The sequence below is a fragment of the Sorex araneus genome, chromosome X (genome assembly GCF_027595985.1).
Source record: "Sorex araneus isolate mSorAra2 chromosome X, mSorAra2.pri, whole genome shotgun sequence".
Taxonomy (NCBI): domain Eukaryota; kingdom Metazoa; phylum Chordata; class Mammalia; order Eulipotyphla; family Soricidae; genus Sorex; species Sorex araneus.
In genome coordinates, this window is record NC_073313.1 from 163,638,820 (window position 1) to 163,666,230 (window position 27,411).

At 62.0% G+C, this 27,411-nt stretch overlaps 1 protein-coding gene across 4 annotated transcripts in view; it reads right to left on the reverse strand.

Annotated features, from left to right (window-relative positions):
* TNR (tenascin R) overlaps nucleotides 1-27,411 on the reverse strand; it is a 265,395-nt gene that overhangs the window by 17,543 nt on the left and 220,441 nt on the right. For all 4 annotated transcript variants that reach the window (XM_055120164.1, XM_055120163.1, XM_055120162.1 and 1 more), the window contains 15 exons: nucleotides 25,326-25,856; nucleotides 23,563-24,039; nucleotides 19,054-19,320; nucleotides 17,346-17,461; nucleotides 16,437-16,587; nucleotides 13,805-14,074; nucleotides 10,444-10,629; nucleotides 7,799-7,888; nucleotides 6,779-7,042; nucleotides 4,644-4,913; nucleotides 3,639-3,758; nucleotides 3,011-3,157; nucleotides 2,161-2,280; nucleotides 1,481-1,624; nucleotides 1,136-1,266 (listed from right to left, as the gene is read on the reverse strand). In XM_055120164.1, the coding sequence (XP_054976139.1) occupies nucleotides 1,136-1,266; nucleotides 1,481-1,624; nucleotides 2,161-2,280; nucleotides 3,011-3,157; nucleotides 3,639-3,758; nucleotides 4,644-4,913; nucleotides 6,779-7,042; nucleotides 7,799-7,888; nucleotides 10,444-10,629; nucleotides 13,805-14,074; nucleotides 16,437-16,587; nucleotides 17,346-17,461; nucleotides 19,054-19,320; nucleotides 23,563-24,039; nucleotides 25,326-25,815 (3,243 nt within the window). In that variant the 5' untranslated portion in view covers nucleotides 25,816-25,856. The remainder of the gene's footprint in view (nucleotides 1-1,135; nucleotides 1,267-1,480; nucleotides 1,625-2,160; nucleotides 2,281-3,010; nucleotides 3,158-3,638; nucleotides 3,759-4,643; nucleotides 4,914-6,778; nucleotides 7,043-7,798; nucleotides 7,889-10,443; nucleotides 10,630-13,804; nucleotides 14,075-16,436; nucleotides 16,588-17,345; nucleotides 17,462-19,053; nucleotides 19,321-23,562; nucleotides 24,040-25,325; nucleotides 25,857-27,411) is intronic.

A 27,411-nucleotide genomic window follows, 5' to 3' on the forward strand; every position in this document is an offset into this window, starting at 1 on the left:
AGAAGGAAGGAAGGGAGGGAGGAAGGGAAAGAAAGAAAGAAGAGGAGGAAGGAAAGGAGGGAGGAAGGAAGGAGGAAGGGAAGAAGGAAGGAGGGAGAAAGGATGGAAGGAAAGAAAAGGAAGAGAGAAAGAAAGAAAGAGAAAGAAAGAAAGGAAAAGAAGGTAGGGAGGGAAAGAAAGAAAGAAGAAAGGAGGGAGAAAGGATGGAAGGAAAGAAAAGAGAAAGAAATAAAGAAGAGGAGGTAGGGAGGGAGGAAGGAAGGAGGGAGAAAGGATGGAAGGAAAGAAAGGAAGAGAGGAAGAGAGAGAAAGAAAGAGGCTGGAGCGATAGCACAGCGGGGAGGGCGTTTGCCTTGCACGCAGCCAACCTGGGTTTGATCCCCAGCATCCCATAGGGTCCCCTGAGCACCGCCAGGAGTAATTCCTGAGTGCACAGCCAGTAGTCAGCCCTGAGCATCGCTGGGTGGGACCCAAACAGGAACCAGAACCAGAATGAGGAGAAAGGCAGGTCACAGGCCACCCTGTTGTTAGTTCCGGGTCCGGAGCGAGGGGACAGCCGCACAAGGGCGCTGGCCTTGCACGGGGCGACCTGGGCTGGGTCCCTGGTCCCCTGCGCCCCGCCAGGAGCGAATCCCGAGTGCAGAGCCGGGAGCCCGCCCTGAGCATCGCCGGGTGTGGCCCCCCCCCCCCCCCAGGAGAAAGACAACGAGGGGTTACGTCCTGGGTACGATGCCTTTGGGTGAGCAGAGACGCGCAGGCAGCTGACAGCAAGTGTCGAGTGTCGCTGTCTCTCCCAAGGACTCCTGAGAAATGGTAAGTGTGGGACCCTCGGTCCAGGAGGCGGCGAGCCCCTGCCCTGCCCGTGCTTCTCTTGTCATTTCGGCTTTTTGGGTCCCACCCGGAGATGCTCAGGGCTGACTCCTGGCTCTGCACTCAGGACTCACTCCTGGCGGTGCTGGGGGGACCCTATGGGATGCCGGGGATCGAACCCGGGTCGGCCAACACCCTCCCCCGCTGTGCTATTACTCCCCAAAGTGCCCCTGCTTTGTCCCCGCTCATCCCAGAGGGCAGGCCCCAGGTGTGCGGGGAGGGCAGTGCCCGCCTCCCCCCTTCTCTCGCCCACCCACGCTGTCACCTTGCGGCTGCCGTCCGAGGCTTTGTAGGTCAGGACGTAGTTCTCGATGGCCGCCCTGGGGGGCAGCCAGGACACCAGGACGCTCTGGCGGGTGATCTCACTGGCCGTCAGGTTGGTGGGCGGGTCCAGGACTGTGAGGAGGGAGGGGTGAGGAGAAGGGAGCAGCCCCGCCACCCCAGCTTGGGCACTGCCCTCCGTGGCTCTGAATGCCCCGGCCCCAACACCCCGTCCTGCCTCGGACACCCGGACTCGGGGGGCCGAAGCGTTCCTGGGGCAGAGAGGACTAAGAACCCAGCCTCGTCTGGGATGTTCCCCCCCGCCCCCCGGCTGTTCCTGCGGACTCACGCGTGGAGAAGTTGGTGCTGATGGTGTCGCTGGTGAGGGGCCCGCTGGTGGCGTACAGGGAGGCCGTGTAGTGGGTCCGGGGCAACAGGTCCACCAGCTGCAGCTCCTCCCGGCTCCCATCTACCAGGATGGTCTCCCCGGCCGCTGCGGGGACAGTGCGGGCGGCTGACGGGGCCCTCGGTGGCACCTTTGGCACGGTTTGGTTTGGTTTGGGGGCCACACCCGGCGATGCTCAGGGCTGACGCTCGGCTCTGTGCTCGGGGCTGACTCCTGGCTCTGTGCTCAGGGCTGACTCCGTGCTCAGGGCTGATTCTCAGCTCTGTGCTCAGGGTTCACACCTGGCTCTGTGCTCAGGGCTCAATCATGGCTCTGTGCTCAGGGATGACTCCCGGCTCTGTGCTCGGGGCTGACTCCCGGCTCTGTGCTCGGGGCTCACCCCTGGCTCTGTGCTCAGGGTTCACTCCTGGCTCTGTGCTTAGGGCTGATTCTCGGCTCTGTGCTCAGGGTTCACTCCTGGCTCTGTGCTCAGGGCTGACTTAAGCTCTGTGCTCAGAGATCACAGGTGGCCAGGCCCGGGAGCCACCGCAGGACTTGGGAGGGAAACCGAGGCAGCTGCCCTGCGCCCGCGCACCCTGGACAGACACCTCCTCGGGGTGGCTCGGAGGGGACCCGGCACCCACCTGCGAAGTGGGTGAGGACGATGACGTAGTTCTCCACCTCTCCGACGGGCGCGCGCCAGCGCAGCAGGGCCTCCGTGGGGCTGACGTTGGTGGCCGTCAGCTCCGCAGGGCTGTCCAGGGCTGTGCGGGGCGACGGGAGCGTCAGAGGGCGGAGGCTGCGGCCCAGTCCCTGCCCCCTCACGGACCGAAGTCTGCGGACGCGCCTCCGTGTTCACAGGGACCCGGCCCAGTGCCCGGACACAGAGGGGATTCTTGCTGCCCCCGGAACTGCACCGGGCGGAGTTACAGCACGGGGGGCCGCACAGTGAGAGTGGCCCGGGCTGTGTTAAGGGAGGGGTCCCGGCCACACCTGGAGATGCTCAGGGCTCACTCCTGTCTCTGTGCTCGGGGATCACTCCTATCTCAGTGCTCAGGGCATCACTCCTATCTCAGTGCTCAGGGCTGACTCCCAGCTCTGTGCTCAGGGCTCACTCTTATCTCAGTGTTCAGGGCTCAATCCTGGCAGTGCTCAGGGCTCACTCCCGGCTCTGTGCTCAGGGCTGACTCCTGGCTCAGTGCTCAGGGCTCACTCCCGGCTTTGGATCGTGGGTCACTTTGGGCAGGTCTGGGTGGAGCGTATGGGATGCTGGGGGCCAAATCCGGGTTGACCGTGTGCCGGGGAGAGCACCCTCCCGCGGTGCTCGCCCTGGCCTGTCCCCGTTGAGCCAGTGACCGGGTGACCGTCCAAACTCCCACAGGAGGGACGGGGGAGACGGAGAGAAACGGCCCGACAGTGAGCTGGAGGCGCCTGCCCGCCCGCCTCTCCCGGGGAGCCCGGGCCCCGCCCCCGCCCCGGCAGCCCCGCCCACACCTGTGTGCGTGAGTGTGCACACACGCTCGCTCTCCTCGCGGCCACGCACGCTGTTGAGGCTGATCTCATACTCGGTGGCGGGGTGCAGCCGGGTGATGGTGAACTCGCGCACCGTGTTGGGTACCACGGAGCTGTCCAGACGCCCCACTGCGGACAAGCACAGGCAGCGTGAGGCCGGCCCGGCCCGGCACCCAGCCAGGGGAGAGGCAGCCCCGTCCCCCACGGCCCTCAGAGCAGCTGCTGCTCCCCCGCTGCCTGTGCTCCTGGCTCAGTGCTCAGGGATGATTCCTGGCTGTGTGCTCAGGGCTGACTCTTGGCTCAGTGCTTAGGGCTGACTCCCGGATCAGTGCTCAGGAATCACTCCTGGCTCTGTGCTCACGGCTGACTCCCAGATCAGTGCTCAGGGGTTACTCCTGGCTCTGCACTCAGGAATCACTCCTGGCGGTGCTCGGGGGACACTGGGATGCCAAGGATCAAACCCAGGTTGGCCGTGTGCCAGGCCAGTGCCCTCCCCACTGTGCTATCGCTCCAGCCCCAGCACCCCCTTCTTCCACTGGGCCTCACACGCTGGAGGTCAGCGTCTGCACCCGCACACGCCCCTCTGCCCAGACCCCCCATGCCGGCTGACCTTGAGTGGGCCGGTAGGAGACGCGGTAATAGTCAAAGGGGGCGAGCGGGGGGCTCCAGGACACCACGACCGAGTCCTTGGTCACGTTGGCGATGGTGATGTCCTTGGGGGGGTCGATGCCTACGAGGGGGGAGGGGACAAAGCCGAGAGTGGGGGAGGGTCTCAGGGGCCAGGCAGGCGGGGTGGGGGGGGGGGCTCGGCGTCCCAGGGGCTCGCGGCAGGCTGCTGACCTCAGGGAGGGCCACAGCCTGGGTCACCACCTCGCCTGACACCAGGAGGTCACTGTGTGACATCGAGAAATCGTGTGACATCAGGAAGTCACCATGTCAACACCAGGAAGCCATCATGTGACACTAGGAAGTCATTGTGTCGACACCAGGAAGTCATTGTGTGACACCAAGAAGCTATTGTGTCAACACCAGGAAGTCAAGCTGGCCAGGTTCAGTGTGGGTGGGGACAGGCTTTGGGGACACTTTCCGTGGAGTCTGTCTCTGTGCTTGTTTTGATCTAGGGATTACTCCTGGATCAGTGCTCAGGGATTACTCCTGGATCAGTGCTCAGGGACTGCCCATGGTGCTGTCCGGGAGACCTCCTGAGGTGGGGGGGGCTTGCAGCCAGCTCTCCGCCCGCCAGGCCCAAGGCCATCTCTCTCCAGCCCTCTTGAAACCTGTGGGTCCTGCAGGGGTTCTGGCATGCTGTGACCAGACCAGAAGCCTGAGCCACATCCCCCTTCCTCCGGACGGGATGGGACAGCCCCGTTGAAGCCAGCCAGGGGCCTGGACCCCCGCCTGGTGCCTCGGGTGGGGGGGTCTCGGGGTTCACGCACAGCCCCCCGAGGGAACATAGACACACACACACACCTGCCCGCAGACATGCGTGTGGCTGGGTCGCCCGGGACAGGGGCGAGGAGGGACCCCTTCATCCCGTGTGGCTGGGTCTCCCCGGGCAGGGGTGAGGAGGGACCCCTCCATCCCACGCGTGCCCGCCCGCCCCACCCCTACTCACCGGTGGTGACGGAGCCCACGATGGGCTCGGAGCGTGCGGCGCCGTGCACGGCCACCAGGCTGACGGTGTACTCGGTGGCGGGCTGCAGCCCTGAGAGCAGCGCGTGCCGGCGGGCCGCGCCCAGCGCCAGCTCCCGTGCCTCGTCCTCGCGGTCCCGGGGCCCGTAGCGCAGCAGCAGGCGGTCGGGGGGCGGTGAGGGGTCGCTCCAGGTGATGTTCACGCCCGAGGAGGTCACATGCGAGAAGTGCAGGTGCGAGATGGGGCGGAAGCCTGCGGGGGGGGGGGGGGAACAGCACCAAGGAAGGTTCTAGAACGTGCAGGGAGGGCGGGGCGGGGCGCTGGCAACTTAGGAAGCTGCCCCCCACCCCAATTCTCGGCCAACGACGCCCCTCCTGGCACGGCCTGCCTGGGTCCCAGAAGCTGCGCCCGGAGAGGCATCAGCCCTGAGCCTCGGGAGACACCCAATGCCTGGGGGCCACTGAACAGAGCAACAGCGGGGTCCGGCTGAGGGAGATGGGCTGTGAGGTGGCCCCGGCTACCCCCACTGGGCCCCCAGACCCATGCACAGCTGGGGTGACTCCACCCTCTCCCCCAATCTCTCTCCCTTTCTCTCTCCTCTTCCTCTCCCTCCATCTCCCTCCCTGCCCTTCTTTCTCTCTCCCTCTCTCCTTCTCTCTCCCCTTCTCTTTTCTCGCTCTCCCTCCCCATCCCTCCCACTTTCCCCTTCCCTTTCTCTCTCCTTCTCCCTCTCTCCCCCCATTCTCTTCTTCTCTCTTCTATCCCTCCTTCTTTCTCACTTTCCATCTCTCTCCCTCTCCCCTTCTTTCTCTTGTTCCCCTCTCCTCTCTCTCTCCATCCCTCCCTCTCTCCGCTTCTCTTCCTCTCTTTCTCTTCTCGTTCTCTCCTCTCTCTCTCACCTTTTCGTCTCCATCCCTCCCTCTCTCCCCTTCTCTTCCTCCACTACTCTTCCTCTCTGCTCTCTCTCCATCAGTCCCTATCTCCACTTCTCTCTCTCCCCCTCTCTCTTCTCTTTCTCTCTTCTCTCTCTCCCTCAGCATACCTCTCTCTCTCCCCTTCTCCCTCTCCTTTTCTTCAACTCACTCCCCTTCTCTTTCTCTCTCCATCCTCCCTCTCTCCCCTCCCTCTCCATCCCCATGTCTTTCTCTCTTCTCGCTCTCCTCTCCCTATCCATCCCTCCCTCTCTGCCCTTCTCTTTCTCTCTCTCTCCTCTCCATCTCTTCCTCTCTCTCTCTCCTCTCCTCTCCTTCTCCATCCTTCTTTCTCTCTTCTCTCTCTCCTCTCCATCCCTCTCTCTTCTCTTTCTTCTCTCTCTTCTCTCCCTATCCATCCCTGCCTCTCTCCCCTTCTCTTCCTCTCTTTCCCCTTCTCAATCACTCTTCTCTTTCTATCTCCCTCTCTCCCCATCTCTTCCTCTCTCCCCTTCACTTTTTCTCTTCTCTTTCCCTCCCCTCTCTCCCAATGTTTTTCTCTCTTCTCTCTCTCCCTCCCTCTTTCCCCTTCTATTCCTCTCCTCTCCCTCTCCATCCCTCCTTCTCTTTCTATCTCTCCCCTTCTCTCCATCTCTTCCTCTCTCCCCTTCTCTTTCTCTCTGTTCCCTCCCTTCTCCCCTTCTCAATCACTCTTCTCTTTCTATCTCCCTCTCTCCTCTCCATCCCTTCCTCTCTCCCTCCCCCTCCCTATAGCCCCTTCCCTTTCTCTCTCCCTTCTCTCTCTCCCTCTCTCCTCTCCCTCTCCATCTCTCCCTCTATCCCCTTCTCTTTCTCTCTTCTCTCTCTCCCCCTTATCTCTCCTTTCTCACTTCTTTCTCTCCTTTTCCCTTTCTCCTCTCCCTCTCCATCCCTCCCTCTTTCCCCTTCTCTTCCTATCTCTCCCCTTCTCTTTCTCTCCGCTCCCGCTCCCTCTCTCCCCTTCTCTTGCTCTCTTTCCCCTTCTCTTTCTCTCCTCTCTCTTCTCTCTCTCTCCCTCTCTCCCTCCCTCTCTCTCTCTCTCTCTCTCTCTCTCTCTCTCTCTCTCTCTCTCTCTCGCCCCTTCTCTGAGGGCTCTGCCCGGCTGATGCATCACCCTCTGCCTCAAGCCTCCAGGACCCGGGCCGCCCCACTTCCCTCGCCCAGCACCTGTGAAAGCGTCCACGGTGGCCTCGGGGCTCTGCTGCCGGCCGCGCTCGGCGGTGACAGAGATCATGTACTCGGCGCCGGGCTCCAGGTCCGTCAGCGTGTACGAGGTCACGTGCCTGGGCACGGTCACCTCCGAGGAGACCCCCGAGGAGGGCGTGAAGGTGATGCGGTAGTGGTCGATGGGGCCCCTGGCCTTGGCCCACATCAGGGAGATGGACGTCTCCGAGGAAGCCCTCACCGTGAGGTCCCGGGGTCCGTCCAGCTCTGAGAGGGACACGAGGGGGCTCAGAGGGGCCCCCCGCCGGAGGGGGCCTGGTCTCGCAGGAAACGGGGGTCAGGGCCACACCTGGCTCTGCACTCAGGGATCACTCCTGGTGGTGCTTGGGGGACCCTGTGGGATGCTGGGAATTGAACCCGGGTCGGCCGCGTGCAAGGCCATTGCCCTCCCCGCTGGGCTATTGCTCCAGCCCCATCTTTTCTTCTCTTTTTTGCTTTTTGGGTCCCACCCGGCGATGCTCAGAGCTGACTCCCGGCTCTGCACTCAGGAATCACTCCTGGCGGTGCTCGGGGGACCCTAGGGGATGCCGGGGATCGAACCCGGGTTGGCCGCGTGCAAGGCAAATGCCTCACCCTCGATACTATTTTTTTTCTTTTTGCTCTTTTGGGTCACACCCAGCAGTGCTCAGGAGTTACTCCTGTCAGTGCTCGGGGGATCCTATGGGATGCTGGGAATCGAACCCGGGTCCGCCGCGTGCCAGGTAAATGCCTCACCCGTTTTATATATATATATATATATATATATATATATATATATATATATATATATATATATATATATTCTTTTTTGGTCCCACCCAGCAATGCTCAGGGCTGACTCTTGGCTCAGCACTCAGGAGTCACTCCTGGCGGTGCTCAGGGGACCCTATAGGATGCTGGGAATCGAACCCGGGTCGGCCGCATGCCAGGCCAATGCCCTCCCTGCCCCCCCCCCCAGCCTGACCTGCTCAGCCGCCCACTCACCAGTCCTGGCGTTCATGGTGGCCGGTGCGCTCTGCCGAGAGTTCATGAGGGCAGAGATGCCCAGCCCATACTCGGTGCCAGGGATCAGATCTGTGGGAAGAAGCAGGAACCGAGGCTACCGGGGTGTGGGAGAGACAGACAGACGGACACGGGGTGGACAGAGGCTATTAAGGCATCAGAGAGCCCAGACTCGGTCCAGGATCTGGGAGAGGTGCAGCCACATGACGGCAGCCTGGGCATGGAACCCTGAGCCTTAAAAAAAAATTTTTTTGGATGGGAGCGATAGCACAGCAGGGAGGGTGTTTGCCTTGCATGTGGCTGACCCGGGTTGATCCCCGGTATCCCATAGGGTCCCCCAGCACCGCCAGGCGTGATTCCTGAGTGCAGAGCCAGGAGGAACCCCTGAGCATTGCCGGGTGGGACCCCAAAAGCACAAATAAATCCAATTTAAAAAAATTGTTTGTTTGGTTTTTCTGTTTATTTGTGGTGGCTCCAGTCTGCATCCCGACAGGATGCATCTGGCTGGCTTCAGCCTGTTCACTGGGATGAATGCAGTGCCCGGGAGGTCCCGGTGGTCGGGGTGAGTGGGGGAGAGGGATGGTGCAGTTCCTCAGAGCCCACGCTGAACTCCGTCAATACTCCTGCCCCGTGCAGTTACATCCTCCTCGGGAGGAATTCGGTTATCTTGGCGATGGGAACTGCCTGACTCTACCAAGACCTTCGATGGCCAGTAATGGCGTGGGGCACCCACGGCCCAGACGGAGGGTGACAGCGCGAGGGACGGGGGCAGGAGCCACGCATCACCGGGTGGGTCGGGCGCACGCGGCTTCCACCTGGGTTTCTTACTTATAAAGCGTAAATGAAACATTCAAGAATTCACACCGGAACCAGCCTCACCCCGAGGGCCGAGGGCCGGAGAGCAGAATTGAAAGGACTCACCGTCGGGGGCGGGGGCTTCCATCCCCCTGTGCCTTCTCTGTCCTGGAGCCTTGCAGGGGGCCCTCTGCCAAGGGGGACTGTGTGTGTGTGTGTGTGTGTGTGTGTGTGTGTAACAAGCGGGCATCTGAGGCCAGTGCATCTTATATTAGCACACAGAGGGATTTCATAGTGTGTGTCCATATGTGTATGTGTGTGGGTGGTGTGATGTGGGGTCTGTGTGTGCGTGTGTGAGTGGTGGGGCCTGTGTGTGCTGCCGTGTTGCTGGGTCTCAGCCCTGCCATGTTCCGGGTGGTTGGGTGTGTTCCTGACGGCAGCTGGTACTAGACAGCAGGGGTGGGGGGGGGGTCGCCCTCAGGCTGCCAGTGGGGGGGTCCGGAGGGCCCTAGGGGGCTTGGCCCCGGCTCCTTCCCTCCCTCCTTCCCGCCTCTCCCCTGCCCCCAGCTTTCGGAAAACTCTATAAGTTTTTCCCGACTCTGCAGAAAGCGGCGGGTGAGGCTGCAGAGTCGCCCCTGGGGACCCCCAGGCGTCCCGGGCCAGGACCCGGCACCCGGCACCCGACGAGACTCAAGCCGGCCGCCAGGCAGGACGGCAAAGGCCTGCAGGGCTGCGGCTCAGAAACTAGATGGGAGGGGCCCCGCCGGAGAGGCAGGGGAGAGACAACCCCCCCCCCCCAGACTCCTGTCCTGGCTCTCGGCTTCCCCTGCTTCCTCCGTTCCCCACCTGGGCAGCCCGCTCTCGACCTCCCGGAAGCAACTCTCCACCGCGCTTCCGGGTGGGCTGAGACTCGTGAGAGTGCACACGCATGGCCAGCACCTCACCCGTCCCCTGGCCACTCATCCCTTGGGGTATATATGCCCTCAATGCTCGGGGGTGACTCCTGGCTCTGTGCTCAGGATCACTCTTTTTTTTTTTTTTTCCCTCTTTGGGTCCCACCCAGCTGTGCTCAGGGCTGACTCCCGGCTCTGCACTCAGGAATCACTCCTGGCGGTGCTCGGGGGACCCTATGGGATGCCGGGGATCGAACCTGGGTTGGCTGTGTGCCAGGCCAGCGCCCTCCCCGCGGTGCTATCGCCCACCACAGTGAGCCCTGGGCACCCTCTCCTCTTTGGTCTATTTACCCTCCCGCCCGTCCCTTCAGGATCCATCCATCCGTCCCTCCCCCATCACTGGGTGACTCAAGCTCACCCACGGGTCCATCCATACCCGCCCCCACCCATCCACGTGGCCCCGACCAGCCCCGAGAGGCTGACACAAGGCAGCGGGCAGGGGGGTGGGGAGGGGAGAAGCAGGAGGGACCAGGGAAAAAACACCAACAGTGGCCCCCCACCCCCAGTGCAGCCCGGAAGAGGCAGGGGCTGAGAGAGAGCCTGAGGGCGGGAGGAGGGAGGAGGCGCCCCCCCCAGTGGGGCCTGAGGGTGGAAGGAGGGAGGGAGGGAGGGGGGGGCGAGAGCGTGGGCGGCGGGGAAAGTCCCTGAGAGGCTCATACTGGGCTTTGTGTCTGACTAGGACAGGGAAGGGGTGGGGCGATGACAAGGGAAGGGGGAAGAGGGAAGGGGTGTGGGGATGCCCGGGGATGCCATTGCTGGGACCACACGTGGGGCTGGCCCAAGGGGGTCATTCATTCATTCGTTCATTCCCCAGGGCTGGAAGGGAGAGATCTGTCCCGTTTCCCCCCCCCCACCTCCCCTCTTCGCCTCGCCCCTCACCTGTCAGTGTGACGCTGCTGGCGGGCCCCGGGGCCTTGGGGACCAGCAGCTCGTGGTACTGCCCGCCCGCCAGCGTGCTGTACACCAGCCGGTACGCCTGCGCCTCTGCCTCGCTGTTGTCCCAGGCCACGTGCAAGCTGGTGGCCGTGCGGGACGCCACCCGCAGGTTCTTGGGCGCGTCGATCTCTGGGAGGGGGCGGAGGGGGCAGCGTCAGCCGGGCAGAGACCGTCAGGACCCCTCCCGCCCCGCCCTTGGCAGACGCTGAGTCTCAGAGGCCCCCCAAAGGCCACTGCTGTTTGCCGGCTATGGACCCCGCGACAGGGACGGAAGCAGATGACCCCCGACCTCGCAAAGTGGCCCAGAGGGGAAGCCTCGCGCGTGAGAGAGAGGGTCTGGGCGACGTTGGCAGGTGTGTGTATGCGCATGTGCAGATGGGTGTGCATGTGGGTGCAGGTGTGAGTGTGTGGGTGCAGGGGTGTGTGTATGCAGATGTGTGTGCGTGTGTGGGTGCAGGTGTGCATGTGTGGGTGTGCGTATGCATGTGTGTGTGCAGGGGTGTGTGTATGCGTGTGTGTGCATGTGTGGGTGCAGGTGTGTGTGTGTGGGGGTGCAGGTGTATGTGTGTGTGTGTGTGTGTGTGCGCGCGCGCGCGTGTGTGTGGTGGCGGGCTAGAGCTGCAGCACCGGGCACTGAGGGGCACCAGCACGGTGTCTGGACGTCCGCTGCCCAGGGCACTGCCCCCCCCGCCTGTCCCTGCTGCTGGCCTCCCTGGGGGGGTCCCTGTGGGGGAGCCCCCAGCCCGCCCACACACGCCTGTCCCCCCCTCCCCTCTCTGACCAGCCCTGGGGGGGCTTTAACGGCTCCTGATAGGATCAACTCTGCAGGCGCCCTCCAGAGCTGACCCCACGGGGCCGGGGGACCCCTGGGCATTTGCCTTTTCCCTTGGGGGCCGGGGGGTCCCATGCCATGGTGGGGGGCCCAGGTGTCTCTCCTGGAAATCCCCAGCGGTCCACGCAAGGGCGCAGCACAGCCTCTGGGCACCTGGCAGGGCCCCAACGGGGCCGAGTCCGGGGTGTTGGGGGCGGGGAGGAACACGCATTCTGGGAACAGAACGGCTTGAACTTCCTTAACTCCTGGCGCATTTCTCTGGCCCTGGAATTGCCTCAGAAACACAACTGAGGGCATTGGAGCGTCTGAGGGAGGTAGGGGCTCTGGCCAGAGTGGTCTTTGCAGGGGGGAGGGGGGTCCAAGGGCCTTGAGGTTGAGTTGGCAGATGGGCTGGGGGAGGTCTCCAGTGGAGAGAAGGGGCCACACACACTCACACACATACTCACACACACACACTCACACACACACACACACTCACTCACACACACACACACACACACACACACACACACACCCCAGGCAGCCGAGCCGAGCGGGGGGTCCCAGGCCTGGCTGCGGCCCCCAGGAGCTCCCCCAAGGCCCTGTTCATCAGCGGGAACGAATCTCCTCTCTAACGGCGAGTGATACGTCAAGGGCCCCGGGACACTCTGGCCGCTGCTGCACAGCTGGCAGGACACCCCCCATTCGCTCTTCCCATCAGGGAGTGGCGGGACAGGGCAGGAATGGTTGTTTGCCCTGGCAAACAACAAGGCAACAGCTCCCGGGCACCCGGATTCAGAGAATTCCTCACTGAGAATTCTCTCAGGCTACGCTGCCCTCCAGGTGCCGGGACAGCCCTGGGATGCTCATTTCTCCGGGGCCAGAGCAGTCTCTCTCTTCCCCCGCTTCTTCACACTCCTTTCTTTTTTATTTGCTTTTTGAGTCCCACCCGGCGATGCTCAGGGCTGACTCCTGGCTCTGTGCTCAGGAATCACCCCTGCAAAGATTAGCCTTTGGGGGTGGTTGGAGCCAGAGCACAGCGGGGAGGGCGTTGGCCTGGCACACAGCTGAGCACCGCCAGGACAGATTCCTGAGCACAGAGCCAGGAGTCAGCCCTGAGCATCGCCGGGTGGGACCCAAAAAGGGACAAAAGCACGTGACCAGCCCTCATCTGCTCTCAGGGGGGCGGTTTCTGGCGCGTTTCTCTGGCCCTGGAATTGCCTCAGAAACACAACTGAGGGCATTGGGAGCGTCTGAGGGCGGTGGGGACTCTGGCCAGAGTGGTGGTCTTTGCGGGGGGGAGGGGGGCCCGAGGGCCTTGGGGGTGAGTTGGCAGATGGGCTGGGGAAGGTCTCCAGTGGAGAGAAGGGGCCACACACACACACACACACACACACACACACACACACTCACACACACTCTCACACGCACACACACACTAACACACACACACTCACACACACTCACACTCACACTCACACTCACACACACTCTCACATGCATACACACACTCACACACACACTCCAAGCAGCCGAGCTGAGCGGGGATTCCCCGCCAAGGCCCCGTCCATCAGCGGGAGCGAAACTCCGCTCTAACGGCGAGTGAGTCACCCGCCCGGCCCTGCCCGGGAAAAGCACTTTGGCTAACTGTGACTGAAGTGTCATTTGCAACAGGCCAAGGGGCCAACCTTGAGGGTCCCGGGACACTCTCCGCCTGCAGCTCACACTCCCCGCTGCTGCACAGTTGGCAGGACGCCCCCCATTCACTCACACCATCAGGGAGTGGCGGGACAGGGCAGGAGCGGGGGTGGCCAGGGTTTGAGTTGTTCCTGCAACAGCTCCCAGGTGCAGCAGGAAACAACTCCACACTGAGAGCAAGAACTGCTGGACAGTTACATCAGCTACGCTGCCCTCCAGGTGCCGGGACAGCCCTGGGATGCTCATTTCTCCGGGGCCAGAGCAGTCTCTCTCCTCCCCCGCTTATTCACACTCCTTTCTTTTTTATTTGCTTTTTGGGTCCCACCCAGCGATGCTCAGGGCTGACTCCCAGCTCTGCACACAGGAATCACCCCTGGTGGTGCTCAGGGGACCCTATGTGATGCCAGGGATCGAACCCGGGTTGGCCGCGTGCCAGGCAAACGCCCTGAGTACAGAGTCAGGAGAAATTCCTGAGCATCACCAGGTGTGACCCCCCCCTCCCCCGGCAAAAATAAAAGAAAGAAAAGAATGAGGTAGGGGGCTGGAGCAATAGCACAGTGGGGAAGGCGTTTGCCTTGCAAACTGCCAACCTGGGTCCGATTCCAAGCACCACCAGGAGCGAGTTCCTCTCCTCTCTCTCCCACTCTCTCTCCCTCATTCCCTCCAAACCCTCTGAATAAAATCTGCGTCACTTCACTTCCCGGCTACTCCTGAAATTCCTTCCTGCGAGGCGAGACAAGAACCCAGTGAGGGACTGACCGCATGCACCCATGGTGAAGGCGCCCTCAGACTCACCTGTGGTGAACTGGGCAGTGGATGCGCGGCTCTCGTTGGCGCCCCGCACGGCGCTGACCGCCAGCTGGTAGCGGGTCCCGGGCCGCAGGGCCTGCACCGAGTACTGGCTCAGGGGCGGCTGCAGGCGGAACGTCGTCCGGCCGCCCTCGCCGCCCGCCAGCCCGTAGCGCAACACGATGAAGTCCACCCGCGCCCGCGGCGGCGTCCACTCCACGAAGGCCACCGTGTCCGACACGTCTCGGACCAGGAGCTGCGTGGGCCCGTCAATGACTGCGTGGGGAGCGAAAGAGAGGGGGGGGGAGGGAGAGGGAGAGAGAGGGAGATAGGGAGGGAGAGAGAGGGAGAGAAAGAGACGGAGAGAGAGAGGGAGATAGAGAATGAGAGGGAGGGAGAGAGAGGGAGAGAAAGAGATGGAGAGAGAGAGAAGGAGGGAGAGGGAGAGAGAGAGGGAGAGAGAGAAAGGGAGAGAAAGAGACAGAGAGAGAGAGGGAGAGAGAAGGAGGGAGAGGGAGAGAGAAAGAGAGGGAGAGAGAGAGTGAGAGGGAGGGAGGGAGAGGGGGAGAGAGAGAGAGGGAGAGGGAGGGAGAAGAGAGAGAGGGAGAGGGAGGGAGAGAGAGGGGGATGGAGAGCGAGGAAGAGAGAGGGATGGAGAGCGAGGAAGAGAGGGAGGGAGAGAGAGAAAGGGAGAGAAAGAGACAGAGAGAGAGAGGGAGAGAGAGAAAGGGAGAGAAAGAGACGGAGAGAGAGAGGGAGAGAGAGAAAGGGAGAGAAAGAGACGGAGAGAGAGAGGGAGAGAGAAGGAGGGAGAGAGAGGGAGAGAGAGGGGGATGGAGAGTGAGGAAGAGAGAGGGAGGGAGAGAGGGAGAGAAGGCAGAAGAGAGATATAGGGAGAGAGACATGGAGAGAGAGATGGAGAGAAAGGAAGAAAAAGGGAAAGAGGAAGCGGGGGAGAGACAGAGAGAGCGGGAGGAGAGAGAGAGGGAATGAAGAGGCAAAGACAGGGAGGCAGGAGGGGAAGCAAAGGCACAGGTTTGAACATGCAGTTTTCAGAAAGATGGAAGAGGCGGCCGTGTCCGACTCTCCTCCCTGGCTGCCTTCCGTGGGTCCCCGTGCACGCCTGGCCCCTCCGCGCTTCTATTTCCTCCCAGTAAATTCTCCGTTGCTTCTCAACCTCTGTACAGGTCCTTCTCCCCCGCTGCCAGGGGTCGGTCAGAGTTATGCTTCTTGTTTCTGCTTTAAATACCCCCCAAACCCCGCCCACTCCAGGTTGGTTGTCCGTCTGTCTCCCAAGTCAGTCGGTCCCATGGGAAATGGCACCCAGCCCGGAATATTGGCCTAATTTGCTCGCCCGCTGGCCCAGCTTCCGTGTGCCACTGTCTCTCTCCGTTTATCTCCAGCAAAGCAGAGTTCAAGTAGCAGGAGGAAATCTTGAGGCTGGTGCCGGGCCCAGCCCTGGTAAGAGCAGAAGGTGGCACAAGTGCCCTGGGGAAAAGGATGGGGCTGGCCCCCCCTGCTCTTTCCGCCCCCCAAGGACTCCAGGGGAGCCAGGAGGCATCTGGGGGGAGCCGGGGGCAGGAGGAATGAAGCCTCCTTGGGTGGGACCTGCCGCTCTCTCCTTCCCTCCCCCTTCCCACTCTCTCTCCTCCTCCTCCACCTCTCTCCCATCCCTCTCCCTCTCCCTCTCCCTCTCCTTCTCTCCCTCCCCCACCTCTCTCTCTTTCTCTCCCTGTCTCCCCCCCTCTGCTGCCTGGACCCACACCCTCCTGCCTCTCCAGCCCCAGCTGCTGTTCATCCTTCCTAGCTCTAGCTGCTTCACTGTTCATCAAGTCCCTCCTTTCTAGTCAGTTATTCTGGTACTGTCCCTGCCCCACCCATGTGGATGGTGCCTCTTCCTCCAGAAAGCCCTCCCGGATTTCTGTCCATGTTTGCCCGGAGAAGCAACACGGGAGAAGTGTCGCTGAGCACTGAGTAGAAGGGCCACCAGACAGTCCTCCCTTCCCAGAGCCAGATAGTCCTCCCTCCCTGAGCTGGATAGTCCTCCCTGCCCAAGTTGGACGGTCCTCCCTCCCCGAGCCGGGTGGTCCTCCCTCCCCAAGCCAGCTGATCCTCCCTGCCCGAGCTACATGATTCCCCCTGCCTAAGCTGGATGGTTCTCCCTCCCTGAGCCGGACGGTCCTTCCTTCCTGAGCTGGGTGGTCCTCCCTCTCTGAGCCAGATGATCCTCCCTGCCAGAGCCAAATGATTCTCCCTCCCTAAGCTGGATGGTCCTCCCTGACCAAGAAGGATAGTCCTCCCTCCCCGAGCTGGATGATCCTCCCTCCCTGAGCCGGATGGTCCTCCCTCCCTGAGCCGGATAATCCTGCCTCCCCGAGCCAGATGGTCCTCCCTCCCCAAGCCAGCTGATCCTCCCTCCCTAAGCCGGATAGTCCTCCCTGCCCGAGCTGGATCGTCCTCTCTGCCTGAGACAGACGGTCCTCCCTCCTCAAGCTGGGTGCTCCTCCCTGCCCAAGCCAAATGATCCTCCCTGCCCAAGTCAAATGGTCCTCCCTCCCTAAGCGGACGGTCCTCCCTCCCCGAGCCAGACAGTCCTCCCTCCCCGGGCCCGAGGCACGGGGGGGCGGCGTGGCCTCACTGGTGGAGACGGTGGCCGAGGTGGGGGGGCTCCGGGCCTGCTCGCGGAGGGCCACGACGGTCACCAGGTACTCCTCGCCCGGCTTCAGCCCGGTCTGGTTCAGGGAGGTGACGTCACTGGGCAGCTGGGCAGTCACCCCGCCTTCGTTGTTCTGCAGGGCGGGAGGAAGGGGGGCTGGGGGAGCCTGAGACAGACCCGCGGCCCCGAGGGGCACGGGTGCGAGCTGGGGGACGGGGCGCGGGAGACGGTGGGAAGCCGGGCGCAGGGGACAGCAGAGCCCAGGGGGACTCAGGCCCCCAGCCCCATCCCGGAGCCCCGCAACCCGGCCCAGGGTTCGAGCACGCGGGGGACAGAGCGGGTGCGTGACGGCTTCACGGCTGGGCAGTGTCCACTCTGAGGCCACGTATGGACGGGCTCGGCGAGCACATGAGGCTGTCGGGATCCGCGGTGGGCTGCCCGGCCTGGGGGACTCCCTGACGTCACCCCGCCCACCCTGGGTTCTAGAACTTTCTCAGTAGCCTGCGGTTATCATTTTCTCCTTTTTTATTTTCTTTTTGGGTCCCACCCGGTGATGCTCAGGGCTGACTCCTGGCTCTGCACTCAGGACTCACTCCTGGCAGTGCTCGGGGGACCCTCTGGGATGCCGGGGATCGAACCCGGGTTGGCCGCGTGCCAGGCCAACGCCCTCCCCGCTGTGCTGTCGCTCCGGCTCCCGTTTTCTGCCTCTTGCTGCCATCCACGACCAGGGGGCTGGAGGCGGCGTCTCCTGGGCTGGTCCCTTCCCCCCCGGGCCCCTATGAAGGAAAGTTCTAGAACCCGGAAACCTGCACGCGTCCCCTCAGTGGCGTGGGGCGGCCTGAGACACGGGCTAGAACATCCCGGCACGGCGGAGGAGGGCGTGCCCGGTACCTTGGGGATGAAGCTGATCTCCCAGGCGTCGAAGGCGAAGGCCAGGGGCTCCCACTCGACCTCCACAGTGCTCTCCGTGACGGCCTTGAACCGGAGGCCCCGCGGAGTGGAAAGTTCTGGAACACAGAGGAGCGAGGGCGGGGAGGGGCCGTTTCAAGGCTCTCCCCCCCCAGGCACCTCCCTCCCCCATACCCCCCCATCGTGGCCCCTGGGTGTCTCTGGGGCATGCCCTCTGCTCCCCTCCCCTGGGCTGGCCCGGACAGAAACGCCCCCTTTGATGGCAGCTACCTGCTGGGGGCATGTGAAGGGTCTGGGCTGGTGAGCCCCCCCCCCGCCAGGGACCCCACCTTCCCGAGGAAACTGGCCAGCTGCAGGTGTGGACAGGCCAGGGGGGCATCTGGTTCCACTCCAAGCACTGAATCAAGGGGGTCCAGGGGCCTCCGGGCAAGGCGAGGACAAGGGCAGACCCCAGGGCCTTTGCACTCACGGCCTCTGGGTTGGTTTTTCTTTTTGGGTCCCACCCGACAGTGCTCAGGGGTTCCTCCTGGCTCTGCACTCAGGGATCACTCCTGGCGGGGCTCGGGGGACCCTATGGGATGCCGGGGATCGAACCCGGGTCGGCTGCGTGCAAGGCCAACGCCCTCCCCTCTGTCCCATTGCTCCAGCCTCTTCCCAAGTGGCTGAGGTGAGCGACCAAGCCTGAGGAGCGGATGGACCCTCCTCTGAGGCCGGCTGGGAACAGGAGTGGGGGTGTCCAGGCTGCCCGCCCGGGGCGGGAGAAGTGAGGTGGGGAAAAAGAAGCAGGAAGGGTGCAAAAGCGACAAAAGAAGGGGCTGGAGTGATAGCACAGCGGGGAGGGCGTTTGCCTGGCACGTAGCTGACCCAGGTTCGATCCCCGGCATCCCTAGGATCCCCCGAGCCCCGCCAGGAGTGATCCCTGAGTGCAGAGCCGGGAGTCAGCCCTGAGCATCGCCAGACGTGTTCCAGAAACAAACAACTCTGAGATCCACCACCGGGCACTGGGTGCCACACCCCTGCCCTCACTCCCCGTTCAGGATCTCAAACTCAAGGTCAACTTTTTGTTGAAGCCGCTTCCTTCCACCAAGATTTCCGTTCCTTCCCTGTGGGGAGAAGGTTTGGGCCATACCCAGCGGTGCTCAGGGCTTCCCTCTGGCTCTGTGCTCGGGGTTCACTCCCTCTGGAGCTGGGGGACCACCAGACGGGGTGCAGAGGGATCGAACCAGGGTCAGACTCCTGCAAGGCTTGTGTGCTACCCACTGAGCTCTCTCTCTGGCCCCCAGATTCCGATTTCTCACGGGCCACAATGCAATCAGGAAAGACCTTATTTTAGCGGGGGATCTTTCTGGTTCTCCAATCCCAGGGCACGTCCAGATCTGGCCCGTGAGGGAGCTAGTGCGCTACCCACTGAGCTCTCTCTCTGGCCCCCAGATTCCGATTTCTCACGGGCCACAATGCAATCAGGAAAGACCTTATTTTAGCCGGGGGGGGGGTGATCTTTCTGGTTCTCCAATCCCAGGGCACGTCCAGATCTGGCCTGTGAGCGAGCTAGTGTGCTACCCACTGGGCTCTCTCTCTGGCCCCCATATTCTGATTTCTCCAGATCTAGCCTGTTGAAGACACACAGTGACGGGTGCCCGTGGTGGCACGGGGGGAGGGACAGCGGTGGGGCAGGGCGGGAGGGACGTACGGGTGGCCACCTCGGCGGTGGCGGGCGGGCTGAGGGCGCTGCTGATGGCAGCGGAAACGCTGATGTTGTAGGCGAGGCCCGGCTCGAGCTCCGAGAGGGTGACGCCTGTCCGGTCCCCGGGCACCCGGCGCTGGAGCGGGAGCCCCCCGGGGGCTGTCGGCTGGTAAGAGATCACATACTCGGTCACTGCCGTCGGCACATCCCACGCCAGCTCGATGGACCTGTCGCTCACGCCGGCCACCCGCAGGTTCTCTGGAGGGGCGACCACTGCGGGGGGGGGGACAAGACGGGACGGACTCAGGGGAGGCCCCGCCCGCCGCCTGCCTATCTGTCTGCCTCCCCTGGGGCCCGGGCGCTGCCCACTGAGCCTCCCGCCCTCTGTCCCTCGCCAGCCACCGTCCCGGGCAGTGGTCAAGGTCCCTCGGAAACAAACCCCTTAAATTTCAGTTCTTAAAACTTCTGAAATCGCAGACCCGTCCACGGGCACTTAAAAAGTGAAGGTTGGTGGGGCTGGAGCGATAGCACAGCGGGTAGGGTGTTTGCCTTGCACGCGGCCGACCCGGGTTCGAATCCCAGCATCCCATATGGTCCCCTGAGCACCGCCAGGGGTGATTCCTGAGTGCAGAGCCAGGAGTAACCCCTGTGCATCGCCAGGTGTGACCCAAAAAGTAAAAAAAAAAAAAAAAAAAAAAGTGAAGGTTGGGGGCAGGATTCCCCGAGCACAGAGCCAGGAGTCCATCCCGAGCACGGAGCCAGGAGTCCACCCTGAGCACAGGCCCAGGAGTCTGCCCCGATCACAGAGCCAGGAGTCCACCTCGAGCACTGAGCCAGGAATCAGCCCCGAGCATGGCCAACTGTGCCTCCCCCCGAAAATAAAAACAAAAAACCCCAGAAGTCTGAAAGTTGGTATGAGACTTGGCTATGTCACGGCCTGGTCCTCTAGAAAATTCTGTCTGTCTCTCCTCTTCCGGTCTGCAGAATGGGCAGCTCAGGATTCCCTACGGCCAGCCCTCTGCTCCGGGCGGGCGGGGGCAGGGAAGAGAGGCCTGATCTAGCCGGGGCAGAGCTGGGGGGTCTGGCAGTCCCCCAAGGAGAGAAGAAACTGGGGGGCGGGGAGGACAGCGCCCTGGGGACCGCTCTGCCTCTCAATCCTCTCACTCCTGGCCGCAGCGGGAGGGCGTGTGCTGGTCGCTGGTGTCCAGAGGGCACCGAAGGCTTGACCCCTCCTCTGGCTGAGAGCTGGCACGGGCACACTTGAGGAAGTGACCCAGATATTTGACTTGCGGCAGAAAGCATCCGGAGAGCATCTGTTTGGGGGAGATCTGGGGTTGCCATAAAAACCGAGGGATCTTATGCAACACTCTGCGTGCCACACATACACACACACACACACACACACACACACGTAGGCACGCGCTCTGAACAGGCAAAGGAGTGTTTTGGGGGCTGCAGACCCCCAGGGATGGGGTGGGGGTGGGGCCCCGGGACAGGCTGGGAGCCTGCTGGCCCCGGGACCAGCCCTCGTGACACAGAGGGCCCAGACATGACAGTGATGTCCGGCCCAAGAGTCAGTTCCGTGAGGACTGTGAAGCGGGTCAGAGAGAGTACACAGTGGTTAGAGCGCTTGCTGGGCACATGGCTGACCCGGGTTCGATCCCCATAGGCATCCCACAGGGTCTCACCAGGAGTGATCCCTGAGTACAGAGCCCGGAGTCAGCCCTGAGCATTGCCGGGGGTCGTGACCTCAAAAACCAAACTAAACCGAACCGCCCGGAAAACTGTTGGTGTCCAACATCCCATAATCTCAGGCCGAGCTAGGCTTGGATGTGAACATCGTTTTTCTGTTACTGTAACCGACTATGCTTCCGCTTGTGTAACTGACTTTGATACTGTTGCCATTGACTAAGTTAATTTACATATTCTGTCTAGGTGACTGTGAATATCTTTGGTTAAAACATCAACCTAGTTAATAAAAGGGGCTGACAGGCTGCTCTCTGGCAGGCTACAGCACAAAAAACTCCGGAGACAGTTATGTGACCCTCCCATAAAACGTATATTTCTTCTGGGTGCATCTCTTAAATGCCTCGGACTGTCTAACCAAACCTCACTGCAACATTGTTGCAACAAAAACTATGGAGCTAGCGAAGAATCTAAGTGTGCAGTGGCTGAAACCAACGTCAGTGGCCTCCAGGGAGTCACCTGGACCTCACCTGGAGGGGGGGAGGACTCAGCCATGGGTGACCCCCGCCCTGCCACCCCCTCTAGAGAGCCTCATGGGGAGGGATCTCCGTCCCTGCCCTTAAAGTCTTGTGGCACCAGGCCCAGGACGGACGGACACAGGTATTTGGGAGTCAGGACCCAGAAGTGGGAGGCTGAGAGAGGAAGAGGAAGGGCGAAGAGGAAGGACACTGGGGGTCCCCGGGGCAGTGCCCGCTGGCCGAGCCGCCTTGAGGCGTCACCACGAGTCTTGGGCAAAGCTGAGGTTCCCTCTTGGGGCACTTGGGTGGTCTGCTGGGAACTGTGGGTGAGACCGGGAAAGCAAAGGTGGGTACTGGGGGGTGTTGGCAGGAGACCCCCCCTGCCACGGAGGGTGGAGAGCGGCTCATCAGGAAAAACTTCCCACAAGAGGGGTTGGGGATGTAGTTTAAAAAATTCCTAGTAAGGGCTGGAGCCATAGCACAGCGGGGAGGGCGTTGGCCTTGCACGCAGCCAACGCGGGTTCAATTCCCAGCATCCCATAGGGTCCCCTGAGCACCGCCAGGAGTGATTCCTGAGTGCAGAGCCAGGAGGGACCCCTGAGCATCGCTGGGTGTGACCCAAAAAAGCAAAAAAAAAAATTCCTATTAAAAACCCCAGACTGGAGCGATAGCACAGTGGGTAGGGCGTTTGCTTTTCACGCGGCTGACCCGGGTTCGATTCCTCCATCCCTCTCGGAGAGGCCGGCAAGCTACCGAGAGGATCCCGCCCACACGGCAGAGCCTGGCAAGCTCCCCGTGGCGTCTTCGAGATGCCAAACACAGTCACAGCAAGCCTCACCATGGAGACGTGACTGGCGCCCGCTCGAGCAAATTGATGAGCTACGGGACGGCAGTGCGACAGTGCTATTAAAACCCCTCGTGCTTGCCTTGTGATGCCACAGACAGTCCCGAGAGCCCACTAGGAGGGTCCCTGGGGGCAGAGCCAGCGGGAGCCCCGAGGAAGCTTCCAGAAGGTGCCTCATGTCCCGCTTTCCCAAGAGCCTCTAAGACGGGTCTCCAACCGTGCCGGAATGGGAAGGGCCATCACCCAACCATGAGCTATTAGAACAGCGGCAAGACCAGCAAGGGCCCCTCCCCCCCAGAGTACGGCGGGGTGGGGACACGGAAACATTCCCCAGACGGGATCTGATGTAGGTGATTCCTCGAGAAAGTCACCCTTTTGGTGGGGCTGACTTTGAGGAGGGGCTCAGGGCTGACTCCCTGCTCAGTGCTCATGGCTGACTCCCAGCTGTGTGCTCAGGGCTGACTCCTGGCTCTGTGCTCAGGGCTGACTCCTGGCCCTGTGCCCAGGGCTGACTCCTGGCTCTGTGCTCAATGCTGACTTCCAGCTGTGTGCTCAGGGTTGACTCCTGGCTCTGTGCTCAGGGCTCACTCCTGGCTCTGTGCTCAGGGATGACTGCATTTGGCAGCAGCATGTGACTCCATGAGAGCTCTCCCTGACCCTGAACAGCCCCTGTGTGTGGGGGGTGGGAATCCTGTGACCACAGCTGCCGGTGCACCGGTGTGGACCCCACTCCGAGCCCCCAGATGGGCCTTTTCTGGTTTGCGCCCCATCCCCTGCCTGCCTGTGTCCGGCAGAGGCAAAACATGTTTCTGTTTGGTTTCATTTTGGGCCATGCTCAGGCGATGCTCAGGGCTGACTCCTGACTCTGTTCTCCAAGGTCCCTCCTGTCGGGGCTTACGGAGACCCTATGGGCTGTCGGGGGGTGTGGTATACAACATCCCATAATCTCAGGACTAGCTAGGCCTGGATGTAAACGTTTTCTGTTACTGTTACTGTTACTGTTTAACTGACTACTTCCGGTTGTGTAACTGACTTTGATACTGTTGCCGTTGACTAAGTTAATTTGCATATTCTTTCTACGTGGCTGAATATCATTGGCTAGTCCATCAACCTACTTAATAAAAGGGGGTTGAACAGGCTGCTCTCCCGCAGGCCACAACACAAAAAACCTCCCGAGACAGTCACGTGATCCTCCCCCAAAAAATGTATATTTCTTCCCGGAGTGAACTGCCCAGGACTGTCAAGTAAAACTGCAACATTGTTGCAACACCGGGGATCGGACTGGGTCAGCTGCGTGCAAAGCCAGCGAGGCCCTTCCCTCCTGTCCTCTTGCTGGGGCCTCAGGTGCAAGAAAACTCGGTGAGCTGAGGACCTTAGCTGTCAGCTGGACCGGCTGGACACGCGGCTCCCCCTGCTGGCCAGTACCCGTGTCCCCCCCCCCCTCGGCCCACCCACCCCGGGTCCTACCTGCAGAACAGTCGGGCTGCTGGTAGCCGTCCTCGCAGTGACACTCCCCGTCCAGGCAGTGGCCGTGCCCGCTGCAGGCGTTCAGACACAGCTGCTGCCCGCAGTCCTGGCCGGCGTAGCCCTCCTGGCACACGCAGGAGCCGTTGGCGCACTGGCCGCGGCCCGAGCAGTCCCCGGGGCAGCGCAGCTGGCCGCAGTCCTGGCCGGCGTAGCCCTCCTGGCACACACACGCGCCGTCCACGCACAGCCCGCGGCCCGAGCAGTCCAGCGGGCACTGCGGCTCCGAGCAGGCCTCGCCACCCGCCCCGCTGTCACACACGCACACGCCGTCCACGCACAGCCCGCGGCCCGAGCAGTCCAGCGGGCACTGCGGCTCGGAGCAGTTGGGGCCCGTCCAGCCCGGCTCGCACACGCAGCCGCACGCCTCCAGGCTGAAGTTGCCGTGGCCGCTGCAGGCGGGGCTGTAGTCCAGCTGACCTGGAGGAGGGGGCGGGGAAACGGGCGTCAGGAGTGACCAGTGCGGGGGAGGCGGGGCTAGGGGCGCGCCTTCTCTGCCAGGCAGAGTGCCCACGGGGCCCGGTGTTGGTATCCAACATCCCTTAATCTCAGGCCTAGCCAGGCCTGGATGTCAATGTCCTTTTCTGTTATTGTTACTGTTCCTTTAACTGACTTTGTTACTGTTTCCATTGGCTGTTAATTTGCATATTCGGCCTCTGTGCCTGAATATCATTGGTTAGTCCATCAACCTAGTAAATAAAAGGGGGTTGAACAGGCTGCTCTCTGGCAGGCCATAACAAAAAACCTCCTGTGGCTGTCTCAGTCGGCATGTGTGCATAAGTGTGTGCGTGTGTGCATAAGTGTATACATGTGTGTGCATGAGTGCACACACGAGTGTGCATGCACATGCATGCCTAAGTGTGTACACGTGTGCACACATGAGTGTATGCATGCATATGCGTGCCTAAGTGCGCACATGTGTGCGCATGCATGTGTGCATAAGTGTATACATGTGTGTGCATGGGTGCACACGAGTGTATGCATGTACATGCATGCCTAAGTGTGTACGCGTGTGCATGCATATATGCCTAAGCATGTACATGTGTGCACACATGAGTGTATGCGTGTACATGCATGCCTAAGTGTGTGTGTGTGTGCAAGCATGTATGCCTAAGCATGTACATGTGTGCACACATGAGTGTATGCATGTGCATGCCTAAGTATGTACATGTGTGCATGCTTGCATGCATAAGTGTGTAAGCACATGTGCATGCTTGAGTGCATACATGAATGTGCATGCCTAAGTGTGTACATGTATGTACATGCATGTGTGAGTGCACGTGCCTGCACATGTGAGTGTATGTGTACATATGTGTGCATAAGTGTGCACATGTGTGTGCGTGTGTGTATGCTGTGAGGGTGTGGCTATCTGTGCCTGGGTCCAAGTGTGTGTGCGCATGCATGCCGGCTTGCACGGGTGACTGTCAGCACGCGTGTGCACTCCTGCGTGACTGTGTGTGCGCCCTGGCGGCGGGGCCGGGGCCCGTCATGACTGTCACCTGCGGGAATGACGGGAGTGAGGCCCCTTCCGGTCCGGGGCTAGCCCGGAGCATCAGTGCAGCCAGCGAGGGAAGGACACACACGTCTGTGCCGCCCAGAAATCAGGTTAATAGGTTTGGGAACCACCTCGACGGCGGGTGCGACTCCCAGGGGAAAGACTCCTCCACCCAGCGCCCCCCCCTGCCCCCTCCCCCCACGCCCCCTACCTGCGGCGGCGCCCTCGGGGCAGCGGGCGGCGTCACACTGGTGCCTGAGCAGGGACACCTCCTGCTCGAGCAGCTCCAGGCGGCCCAGCAGCTCCTGCAGCGCCTGGGCGGAACCCGCGCAGGCGCAGGCCTCCTGGGGGAGGCGGACCACCTGGGTGAAGGCCACGCGGCTCTCGGGCTCCGCCGCCCTCCAGCCGGGGTCCTCGGCGGGCGCCCCGTCAGGGCTGCCCACTTCCTGCTCAGCCGACGCCTCCAGCCCTGACGCGCACGGAGCGTCCACGGGCACATGGGCGGGGTCCTCGGGGTCGAGAGGCAGCGGCGGCGGCTCGGGGCTGGACGGGCCCCCGTCGTCGTCGTCCCCCCCGGGGACCCTCATCGCGGTGGGCACCTCCAGCTGACAGGCCGAGGGCCGCAGCAGGGCGCCCACGAGCAGCAGCTGGACGGCGAGCAGCAAGCCCGGGGGGACACCCTCGGCCCTGGCCACCCGCATCCTCAGGGGAAGCCTGTGGCAGTCAGCGGGGCGCAGGGCAGCTGCAAGAGAAACCAGAGTCAGGTGCCGCGGATGCAGGTGACGCCCCCCGCCCCCCCCCAGGAGGCAGACGGTCCAAGAGGCGTCACCAGAACGGGGAAAAGGAAGAATAAAGACGCCCCGGATGCCACGTTCTCCCAAAAGGCCTTTTCCTACCAGGCACGCGTCTCGGCTGCCCTCTCATGGGGGCAAGTGGTTCCGCCAAAGGCCCAGGAAATTGCTCCCGGGAGACCGGGAGAACTTGGCTTCTCTCCCGTCCCCAGGGTAAGACGCAGACGAAGGTGACAGTCCCCCCCCCACCGCCCCCCGTCTAAGGGACTTAGCGGTTCCCCCGGGGCGCGCGGGTTCCGCTCCGGACGCCAACCCTGCAGTTCTGCTTGGGTGGTCACTAATCCTGGCAGAGACACCGGTGATGAGGGGGGGGGGGCTTGTGTGAGCACAAGGCGTCTTTTTTTTTTTAATCCCCTGGACACCGGACTCGCTGCTCCGGTAATAAGAGCGGATTGCCTTGACACTGAGGTCCCGTGGAAATTGCAAAAAATAATGAATGGGGCTTCTTTTGCCATGCCTCGGGGACTCGGGCATGACGGAGAGCAAGGGGCGCGTCTGATGGGACCTGAGCGGGTTTTCCAGAACCCCAGACCCTCGGCGGCCCCCACGGGGAGAGGAGAGAGAGGCACAGACTCAGGCGCCTGCCGGGGGTGGTCAAGGAAGCCGGAGGGGGAAGATGCTGAGTAGAAATGGCTGGATTTTGACGAGCCACGGAACGAAGGTGTTTGATCACTGCACACCCACAATCCCGGGCAACGGGAAGGCAGGGTTCGAGGGGCTTCCCGCCCAAATGGGGGCCAGAAGGCAGCTCCGACGCCTGCAAAAGCCCAAACCATCCCCCTGCTCTTTCAAGCCACGTGGCTGCTGTGTGCGTTGAGCCGTTAAACACGTGGATGTCCCAGGAATCCCGCCAAGGGTAGCCCTCCCACCTGCCAAGACCCCCTAAGCCAGGAACACCTTGTCAGACTCTTTTTTTTTTTTTTTTTTGCTTTTTGGGTCCCACCCGGCGATGCTCAGGGCTGACTCCTGGTTGTGCACTCAGGAATTGCTCCTGGCGGTGCTCAGGGGACCCCCATGGGATGCCGGGAATTGAACCTGGGTCTGCTGCATGCAAGGCCAACGCCCTCCCCACTGTGCTATTGCTCCGGCCCCTCCCCATGTTTTTATATATATTTTTTCTTTTTGGATCACACCTGGCGATGCACAGGGGTTCCTCCTGGCTCTGCACTCAGGAATTACCCCTGGCGGTGCTCGGGGGACCCTATGGGATGCTGGGAATCGAACCCAGATCAGCCACGTGCAAAGCAAACGCCCTCCCCGCTGTGCTCTTGCTCCAACCCCTCCCCATGTTTTTAAACAGGGCATTCAAAGAGACCCTGTCACACCGACAGCGGCCAGTGTCCCCAGAGACGAATTCTGATTTGGAAAACGAGAAAGACGGTCTGCACAGCGCCAACTCGAGTCTCCAGATACCCAGGGCTCAGGCGAGGCTTCTTCATTACCGAG